Source organism: Magnolia sinica, chromosome 1 (assembly GCF_029962835.1).
Source record: "Magnolia sinica isolate HGM2019 chromosome 1, MsV1, whole genome shotgun sequence".
Classification (NCBI taxonomy): Eukaryota; Viridiplantae; Streptophyta; class Magnoliopsida; order Magnoliales; family Magnoliaceae; genus Magnolia; species Magnolia sinica.
This window is the reverse complement of record NC_080573.1, coordinates 133,640,944-133,652,099: the sequence shown is the minus strand read 5'-3', so window position 1 is coordinate 133,652,099 and position 11,156 is coordinate 133,640,944. Positions and strand designations below refer to the sequence as shown.

General features: G+C 35.3%; 1 protein-coding gene across 1 annotated transcript; it reads left to right on the top strand.

Moving 5' to 3' along the window:
• Window positions 1–260: 260 nt before the first annotated feature.
• Window positions 261–1,584, top strand: LOC131218616 (putative GATA transcription factor 22). Its single transcript, XM_058213267.1, has 3 exons — window positions 261–513; window positions 640–1,041; window positions 1,159–1,584. Exons 1-3 carry the CDS (start codon window positions 349–351, stop codon window positions 1,483–1,485), a joined length of 894 nt encoding a protein of 297 aa, XP_058069250.1. The 5' UTR covers window positions 261–348; the 3' UTR covers window positions 1,486–1,584.
• Window positions 1,585–11,156: the final 9,572 nt, after the last annotated feature.

The following is an 11,156-nucleotide window of genomic DNA, read 5'->3' as shown; positions in this document are numbered from 1 at the left end:
ACAATCTAACCCTCTAATTGATCTACATTTTCTAATTTCATCCAGACCATTGAAATTTTTTCCTGTGAAACGGACACGGATCAGCCATTGAAAACCATCTTTTGGTGAATTTTTTTATGTTACAACCTATCCACAATGGGCTCCACAATTTGGACCGTTTAGATTTCAGCGCATGTAAGTCACGATTTGGACGGTTTAGAAACTGTGTTACAATTGTACCAGCGTAGCATATAACAACCTTTCGGACCATGTTAGGTTTTAACAACTATATACTTCCTATTCATATCTAGCTTGTTCTTTCTTGGACAAGACCACTCAATACTCATTCCTCTTATCTCTCATATCTCAATGACTCCAAATTATCTCAATCCACCATCTCCTTTGCCCTTTGTAGAGGCAAATCAAAGCCAAGATCTGCTACTCTGCACACCAACCTCCCAGACTTCCTCATCTTCATCTGACATATTCTTTAGCCAAACACATGATCAAAAGCCACTGCTACATGAACACGAGGTAAGAACAAAAGGGGTTCTTTAAAATAAAAAATAAAAATTCATATATATGATTTCTTGATTTTTCTCTCTATGTAATTGCACCTCTTTGTGTACTTAGCATCTAATCTCTTGATTGATCTTATAGGCTGACGCACCATTTTCGACTGCTGGGACTAGTGATCATCACTGTCTTGTATCACCACCACTTCCAATTGTCAAAGACAGCGATGAATATAGCCTCGAACCATCGATGTACAAGCATGATGACCGTGGACAATGTGATAGTGGCCCAATTAGGTGGATGTCATCGAAGATGAGGCTGATGAGGAAGATGATGAATTCTGATGGAATGGTTGCGAAAAAACACATTAGTAGTGCACATACATCTCAGAATGAGCTGCGATCTCCACTTTGTGATGGTGATAACAACAACAACAACAACAGCTGCAGCAGCTATGGCAATTCATCCACCCATCTGATCAGAATCTGTGCTGATTGTAATACAACCAAGACTCCTCTATGGAGGAGTGGACCACAAGGACCCAAGGTCTCTCTCTCTCTCTCTCTCTCACACACACACACACACACACACACACACACACACAAAATTTAAAAAAAAAAAAAAAAAAAAATTCCTTCATCTCCTACTACTTGATGGGTGCAGTCACTTTGTAACGCCTGTGGAATTCGACAAAGGAAGGCTAGGAGGGCAATGGCAGCGGCAGCGGCAGCTGCAGGAAATGGTGGAGTGATGGTAGCTGATATATCGTCGGTGACTAGTAAAGTGCGAAAAGAGAAGGGATCCGACTGCACAGCTCAACACAGGAAACGATGCAAGTTGGTGGGACCTCGCACAAAGAAGAAGCTTCGATTCGATGATTTCAGGATAAGTTTGAGCAAGAATTCAGCATTTCATCAGGTGTTCCCACAAGACGAAAAGGAAGCTGCCATCTTATTAATGGCGCTCTCCTGCGGCCTTGTTAACGGTTGATTTTCTTCTCTTTTTTTCTTTCTTCTTCTTCTTTTTTTTCAACTTACTATCTGTTTTCTTGTCAGTGTGGTGACTTTGTGTTGTGGAGAGAGAGAGAGAGAGAGATCAAATCAACCCAATAAATGAAATAATGTAATCGTTGGAGTTTGTAATAATAATTTCACTGTTTTTTTTTTTTTTTTTTTTTTTATAAATTATTTAAGGAGGTTGGTAATGAAATTACCAATCAAAGATGATCATTTGCTGCTGAATTTAGATTATAAACCACTACTAGCTCTGGATTTTTTTTGGGGTTTGTATTCTATTCATGTTGGCTTCCTTTATTTTGATCTCTCTCTCTCTCTCTAAACAACTACCAGCTAGTTTTTTTGGGGTTTTATTTCTATCCATGTTGGCTTCCTTTCCGTTGTTCTCTCTCTCTCTCTCTCTCTCTCTCTCTCTCTCTAAACAACTACTAGCTAGTTTTTTTTTGGGTTGGATTTCTATCCATGTTGGTTTCCTTTGCCCCCCCCTCTCTCTCTCTCTCTCTAAACAACTATTAGCTAGTTTTTCTGGGTTCGATTTCTATCCATGTTGGCTTCCTTTCCTTTGCTCTCTCTCTCTCTCTCTCTCCAACTACTAGCTAGTTTTTTTTGGGTTTGATTTCTATCCATGTTGGTTTCCTTTGCTTTCTCTCTCTCTCTAAACAACTACAGCTACTTTTTCTGGGTTCGATTTCTAACCATGTTGGCTTCCTTTCCTTTGCTCTCTCTCACTCTCTAAACAACTACTAGTTTTTTTGGGTTCGATTTCTACCCACATTGGTTTCCTTTCCTTTGATCTCTCTCTCTCCCTAAACAACTCTCTACTCCAATTTGGGCACTTGAACAGTCCAATCAACCGATCCAGACTGTCCATTAGGCTGGGCATACATCTTAATTATAGGCAGCCATGAAGAAAATACACCGATCGGACCATTCTAACAATCTAATCAACAGCCCCTAATGGACGCTCAAGGTTATTTGTATATACATATGTCCAATTAACGATTTGATGCATTTATTTTTTGGGGGCTCCATCGTATATTTCTTATGGTTCCAAAGCATCATCATTTTCATGAGGCCATGCTAACCATCCCATCTATGGCTTGGAAAACAAATGGCTATAAAAAAGAATACCATCTTATAGATGGATTTGATCATCCGATCAGTGTATGCTCGACCTGATGTACAGTCCAGATTGGTTTATTGAACTATCCAGATGTCCCAATTAAAGTCGATCATTTCCCTTTACATAAAACAGTCATAATAATTCACATTTTTAATTTTCATTATTGTTTAAATAATGTACGTAGAAACAAGGTTACAAATCTATGAGCACAACTAATCAATGCTCATCCTACCATGTTATGAAATTGGTCATCCAATCTGGACCGTTGAAGACATCATCTTGGTGCTAAATCATGAACAGGCTTGTGGATGGGGCAACTGATGCTGGGATGGGCGTGATGAGGTTGAGAATGTCTTTCTCACTGGATAATTACTCTGAATCTATGGAGCTTCTCTTGACTCCTCACAAAGATTCCTTGAATTCACGTAAAGATATGGAAATTAAAAATAAATTCTAATAAAATTTAAAATAAGTTGATTGATAATAAAAATGAGTTTACAATCCCTAAATAGTGATATGAACCCTAGGAGAAGTTTTGGAATCAAACTACAACTCAAACTCTCTAAAATCGTGACTTACTATAAATAGTAAAATTACTATTTATAGATGGTCATGATTTCCACTAGGCCTGTTGTTTTCGGCCAAAAATAATGTGTCCTATTTGGCTTAACCATATTATTCTCCTTAAATTTATAAGCACTTTTCATGTTGGACACAATTCCTAAAGCTCAATGGATCAAAAATTATGATTGAACTAAAATTTATTATAAACAGTAAAAACGAAAATAAAATGGATTTTTTTACCATTGATCTGATGGAATTTTGCAAATTTGGCGTGGGTAACTCGGTATAGTGGGTTGGGTGGCTAAAGTAGCTTTTCCTACCTAAAATCATATATGGTACGTCCAACTAGATAAGCTTTTTTAAGGTTGTGACGGTTCAGATCACTTTTGTCTCTGATTGTGCCTTCTTGGTCCATCTTGGACATTAAAGTGTCCGTGACCCGCTCTACATCAGCAGCCCTGCAGGTCTAGGCCTATTAAATTTTTTGATTTTGAGCCTGGCCGATTAACAGCCCTAATCATGAACACAATATTTTCATAAGATGATTTGGGCCGTGTTTGGATGCACGAATTTGGAATGATAAAAGGTAACTATATTTCCTAGTATTCATAACTAAGGGCCCGTTTGATTTTCTAAAGTAAACGTAATTGCATTGTAAATAGGTAATAATTATTTTCACGTGTAATTATGACATCGTTTTCTAGGATTGATTTGACTCTTACTTTTCTTAACGCTAAAATCGAGGACGCTGTCAAAATTTGCAGGGCCCACCATGATGTATGTGGATTATCCACACCGTCCATCCGTTATGCCAATTGAATTTAGTTCATGAGCCAAAAAATAGCCAGATTTAAAGTTCAAGTGGACCACACCACAGGAAAAAGGGAATTGAACACCCATCGTTAAAAACTTCTTGGGGCTACTGTTTGCTTTGGTGTGGGCCACTTCAACGTTGGATTTGCCTCATTTTTCGGCTCATGCCTCAAAATGTCATAGTAAAGCAGATAGGCAACATGGATATGTCATATACATCATGGTGGGGCCTACAAATTTAAGTTAATCATTTTGGACAGTTTTCCAAAGCAGAAGTACCTACCTATTTCCAAACAGGATGAAATTGTAATAAGTAGGTATTTACAGGGCATTTACAATGAATAAAAGAAAGTATTGACTGCGAAGTCGTAAATCATTGTTATCCTTACCTATAGCTCCATCTCACGTACAGGTGGCATGGATGTCTAAGATATGAATCGTTCATCTATTTTACTCGTCCATGGATATGGGTTGTGCCAAAAGTCATACCATTTAGATGACCCTAGCGATCCATTTTTACTGTTGTTTTGGCTTTACCCAATTACACTTTTGTAATTATCAAGGGCCATCCATTAGGGGACCAATGTGATTTTTGACATGTGCCACATCCACGGGGGCCGCCAAAGGTTTAGATTTGAAAATAAGAAAATAGAAATAAATTCTAAAAATTTGAAAATTGATTGATAGTTAATAAAATAAATTTACAACTCTTTAAATAGTGATACCAAACTTTGGTAGAAGTTTCTTAATCAAACTCTAACTCAAACTACTTAAAATTCGTGACATACTATAAATAGTAAACTTAATATTTATAAACAGTCATGATTCCTATTAGACTTCGTGGTTTTTGGCCAAAATTAGTAAATATCCTATTTGGCTTATGTCATGCCTCGAAATTCGAGTATAAAGTGTGCACCCTCAAACTCGAGTTTCAGTTCATAACTCGTACATAAACTGTCTAACTTAATTCCTTAATCAGTTTAATTAGATGTGATAATTACATTTAGTCTAAGTTCCACCAAACTCTAATTACACATATATAACACTTAACACCAATCAATCAAGCATATATAAATCTTGACAACCCTTAAAATAATATAAATATTAAAAATAATTCATTTATTATATCATCATACTACAAATATGTTTATTCCATACTAACATTATTTCAATTAAATAAATCTAAATAATTTCTTAAAATCTCAAAATTAATATTAATATGCATTATACGCTAATCAAACTATTCTATCAAATAAATCATATAATCAGAAATGGTCTAATACCGCCACTTCATTTTCAGATAAGTATGACCACGTTTCACATGGGTCGTGTTCAGGTGCGGTAAATCCTTCCGGTTCTTGCTCCACATCATCTGCTAATGTCTCTTCTGTACGGTTTTTCTATCAATAAAAGGGTAAGTTGGTTAGACTTAGTGAAATAACCCAGCATGGTTCATAATCATAACAATTAAAATAATATAAAAATGTATGTACAATGATATGAATGCAAATGGTGTATGAATGCATCAGATGGGATGATCGTCCATATGCTTGGGTTGGAAGTCGTCAACCCGCATCCACCCGTTAGGTAGGCTTCCACCTTTCGGTAGATTTAAGCATAACCCGCATCTGGTAATGCTCTACCAGGATTGACATTTCTTTTAGGGAGGGCCCTTAGGATCAACATTTCTTTCAGGGAGGGCTCCTAAGATCGACAATGCATAATGCAAATGTAATTAATGATCGATAATGTATGAATGTAGTATTTTCATAACTGTCATATATACTTATCTTAATAATAAATTCAATATAGAATTATAATTTCCTGTAATTTGGCATAAATTAGTATATAATTTTCCGCATCATACAATATTTCAATAAAACACTCAAATTAGTATATCAATCAATCAAACCATTACAAATAATTTATTTTAATTTCAACGAATCATGAGACACGTTGGGTTACTAACCTGAGTCTGGTAGTATAGAATCCACAAGGTAATTTGGTTGGTTTGAATTCAGAGATCCTATTAGTTATATCAGCAACATTATTATTCATCTAGTTATACTACATGGTGGGGCTCACTTTTGATATATATCCTAGGTGGTTAAATCCTAAATGATCAAATAATTAAAATTATATATTTATTAAATTTAATTATTAAAATTTAGATTTTTTTTTTAAGATCCTGAAATTGAATGTTAAATAATTAATCGGAGTGGCCTACCAGATGATTGGATTATCCAGATTCTTAAGGTCTTAACAATCAGTTGTGTAAAAATCTAAGCTTTCCTGATTAAACATTTATAGATTTGACTAGTGTGACCCATCTGATTGTCAGATCAATCTGAAATTCAAGGCACTGTTATCTTTTGGTGCTTACGAGTTAGAATCAAATGACCAGTTCAGATATATATTAACACAATCAGATTACACCCATTAAATTTATTCATAAAATATTACTAACCAGATATGAAATCATAAAAGCATCACTTTATTAAAATTGTCTCTACACACCTATACAATGATCATGTGGATGATCCACACCATCCATTGTATAGCTCAAGAAGAAATTAACAACATAACAAGAATCGATCCCTGAACCTCTCTCTCAACTAAGAATGTCTCTACCAACTCAACATTTGACTTGTTTTTATTTTTTTATTTAAAAATAAAATCTTTAAATATTTATTTTAATTTTAATGCACCAAAATTTAAGGTTGTTACAGCTTAATCATGTTATTCTCCTAATTTTTCTAAGCACTTTGAGTCTCCAACACAGCTCCTAAAGCACAAAAAAAGGAAGAGTTATAATTAAACTAAAACATATTATAAATAATAAAAAAATTAAAAATGATTTTTGACTATTTATCTAATGGAATCTTGCAAATTTAACATGGGCAACCAGCCGTAGCAGGGTTGGGTGGCTAAAGTAGCTTCTCATACCCTGAAATCATATGATACATCGAATAACTCATTCTAGTTTGCTATATACACCTATTTTAGTTCTAACAGTCCACATCACTTCCACCTTTGAACGGGCCTACTCTGGTACATCTTGGACATGAAAGTGTCCACAGCCTACTCTACCCACTTTACATCCGGATATCACATGAGAGTGCACCATTGTTATAACTATGATAACATTGATCAAACTGATTAGTGCGTCCAAACATGCCTTTAAATTCCTCAGTGACGCACACCCACCCCCACACACTCACGCCGTAGAGGGATTTCACCACCTATGGATGCTCGAACCCTTGACCGGATTTCCTCTCATTTTTAACTGTTAAATAATTTTCCTCCAATTCTATAGTCAGACAATTAAAAAAAAAAGTAGTGTTCGGGCCATGACGCATCTAAACTGAGACCCATAACTTGGACCGTTTAATTCGAATTACTTGCATTCAACATATGCAATTCATATCCGCCTGCGTATCATCCATCATAATCTGTCAGATTATTAAAAAAAAATTCCTGAGTTTTTCCATATGCTTCAGATGATCACTTCCATGCTCGGTAGTTAATAGAATGAATACACGTGGGGTCAATGGGGATCATAACAGGTTTGAGTGTTTGGATTAACATAAACACCAGGTGGGCCCAACACAGCACAAATGTATGGTAATTCCCATATATTCGAGCGCATGTACATGTGATCATTCGGGAATTGGTATGCTGTCATTGAAAGGGATAAGAGTCACGTTAGACAAGGTAATCACATCAACCAGAAATTGCCAGCCACTAACTCATTCAAGAGATCGTCAACCATACATTGACTTGCATGGGTAATATAGAAGAGCTGATACAATACAGCCACACTTTTCACTCTGTGGATCCGGACCGTACACTTATAGTGGGCCCTACCATGTATGGCCCACGGATAAAATATCAGCTAAAATGGATGTTCTTAAACGTCTGATTGGTAGCAGAAATATTGACGGTCATAAGGGAAAGGTGAAAAATGGATGGATGAGATTGTTGAATGTAGGCCTTCTAAGAGCGAGGCCACGAGGTGTATATTCCTGATCCGTACCAACTATCGTTCCACGTGGACAGTGGATGGTGGCTGATCGTATCATTTCCTTTATAAAAGTTGATAAGATGGGTAGTTTCATTGACTGTCTGTCTTTATTTGAATATTGGCTTTTCACGTGAAAATTATTTCCTAAGTTTGGAATCTACACTGGACGTTTTAACGTCCGGAATAAACACATTTACTTCACAACGATTGCGTGTTTGGGAATACCATTTTATTTTCATCAGCCCATCAGATTTCACAACTGATGCCAGTCGTGTGTATGCACGTGTAACTCAAATATCACATATAAAAGATACATGCATTAATGTGGGGTTTAATAGATTTCAAAATGCATTATTGTGCGGTTTAATAGATTTCCAAATCTATGGAAAATCCTACAGTATTTATTATTGTGGTTAGATGATATGATACTTAGATTAATTTAATCATTTTCATCATTTTTAAATGTTAGATGGAATTTGCATAAGACAAAATGCAATTCTATACCACCTAATCACACTTTTGTGTTCTAAACAAGCCTTAAAATAGCATTATTTTTCTCTGCATACATATAATTAAAGAAGTTTTAGAAAAATTAAAAATGTATTTATTATATTTGTGCAGAGCAAAGCACCACTTTAGTATGGTGAATCTTACATGGAGGGAATGGGACCCACCAAAATAGGAATTAGACTTAATCTTGATTATGTAAGCGCTCCACCCAAACAGACCCTTAAAAATTTTAGAGCACTATAATTTTAAGATTATTCTAAGCATTTAATCAATGTTTAATAAAATGGACAGTCAAGACTATTTATGAAAAATTAAGATTAAGTGAATAATTTTTTACATTTATTTGATGAAGAGGATAATAAATTTTATGTTCCTAGAGACTCCCTTTAATGAGAATTCTAACAATTCCATCTATTGCTTGAAAACAGATGGTTGTAAAAAGAAGGCCTGCTTATGTATGGATCAGATCGTCAGATGGTCAGATCATTGCGATTTTGTAGTCCGGATCGATCCTTGGGACTATCCACGACTCTCTAACCTCTAGTTTGGAGCCCTGTAACGTGTAGTTTCTCTACAAAAACTCAATCACAGTAGAGCCATCCAAAGATAACTCCACACGCTGCCACACGTGCCAACTGAAATGAATGCAGGACACCGGAATGAATTTAGGTGGGGCCCATGTACCTGAGCTCAAACTTGAGGTTGTTCAGCTGTCAAGTAGGCCACACAAGTTCGAGAGCAATATATGGCTTAAAATAGTTTGCAAGTGTCTTTAAGACTCTCATTTTTTCGTGCAAATGCGGACTACAAAATAGGTGATAGGACGTCATATGCAGAAGCCAGGTTGACCTGTCGGTACACTTGTAGGTGGTTACGGAAGGGTGCATGCCTGTGGGCTAACAATCTACACGAATTTTATTTGGATTTAGTTTCTATTGGAATTTGTTCGGTTAGGTGCGTTTGGATGCACCAAATATATCACTACATGATTAATTAGTTTAATTTGATGTAAAACTTCATAATATTATATATGTGAAATTTGGTGCACCTAAACATGGCCTTAATTTCAAAGAAGAGATAAAAAGATTTAAATGTAATTCTTGTAAGATGAGTATTAGGGAATATACGTATTATCTATGCATCAATAATGAATATTTTATACTTTAATGATAAAAACGTACTTAATTAGGAAGATGTTTTAATTTTTACGATTTCACTAAAAAAGGATCTTGGTTTTCCATACCTTACACCTTTATGAGAACTTCTTACTTGAACCAGGGTTTTTTTTTTTCCTTCATGTGTGGGTAAGGAGACCAAGACATGTATTTATGAGAAAGAATGCCATAGAAGTTTACCTATCATACTTCTCTCATTTTAAGTCTCTACACTGTAGGTTTCCCATATCTAGTTTAATAACCATGTATAGGAACTACAGTTTAAGTGTTCAGCTCCAAACCTATATATAATGATCACAATTGTAGTGGGGCCTATCGTATCACTCAATTTGAATAATCTAACGATCAGATCAAAACCGACGATCACATTGGCCCACCTATTAAGGGTCTTACAATTCTTTCTTCTTCTTCTTCTTCTTCTTTTTCAAAAAGGAAATTTTTTAAAAGAAAGTATAAATATATTAGTGATATTTGCCCATTATCTTCTTCCTTCTAATGAATATATTCCCAAAGGGTAATACTAAATGGCCCACCTTCATGGGAAGGCAAGCAATGTTTTCGAAGTTCTTAAAATCCACGTAGGATGACCAATCATCAATCCTTAAGGTACATTCAATAATAGTATTAGAAGTAAGATTTGGTACATGATTCATGCTAATCAAATGATCCTAACCATTTGAATGAGACCAATTTATTATAATCTTCTATGTTTTATGAGCCATAGATCCGTTGTTTAGAATCATCTGCGATACAGAGTGGTATCTATTAAATAAATGCTTCAAGATGGTAATTAGATCTACTTACTTTCTCTTCACAATCTTGACAGTCCATGCTATTGATCGATTGTTTAGGATCATCTTATTGGTACCATTTTTGCACCACACATTATTTATATGAATAAATGGATGGTCCAAATCTATGATTGGTCATCTCATGTGCCATTTAATAGCTTTTGCAATGTTGCTAATTTCCCATGAAGGCAGGGAGGTTAATGCGCTTCCTATTTTGCTGATACATAAAATTCCATGGGCTTCAAAAGTGTTTTTTTTTTTTTTTAAAAAAATAATTTTAAAAACACATTTTCATCCTATCGAATTCAATCCGATTAAGTTTGGTGCGTCTCTCTCAGTTAAGATACATGGCATGCATGCATACAATAGGAAACTTTAAATAGTATGACTAGTTGTGGGTGGAGCATGAAATAGAAATCACAACGATCCAATGATACTACTTATCCAATTGATGTCCATCAAATGAATCTTTAAAAAGAAAATAATCAAGAGTCTAAATTAACGGGTAAAATCAGATGATTAAGACAATCTGATCAATGGATTTCTCATTTTGTTTCCATCCAAAATGGGCCACGTGATTTGTATGTGTAAGCCTTGCATGCTTTGAACTATATGCCACCATATTTAGTATATTCAAAACCTTGC

Bases quoted from the DNA above. Each gene is read 5' to 3' on its own strand.
- LOC131218616 (XM_058213267.1), top strand. From the start codon at position 349: ATGACTCCAAATTATCTCAATCCACCATCTCCTTTGCCCTTTGTAGAG. The intron at 514-639 runs GTAAGAACAAAA...TTGATCTTATAG, and splicing joins CACTGCTACATGAACACGAG to GCTGACGCACCATTTTCGAC. The intron at 1,042-1,158 runs GTCTCTCTCTCT...TGATGGGTGCAG, and splicing joins GTGGACCACAAGGACCCAAG to TCACTTTGTAACGCCTGTGG.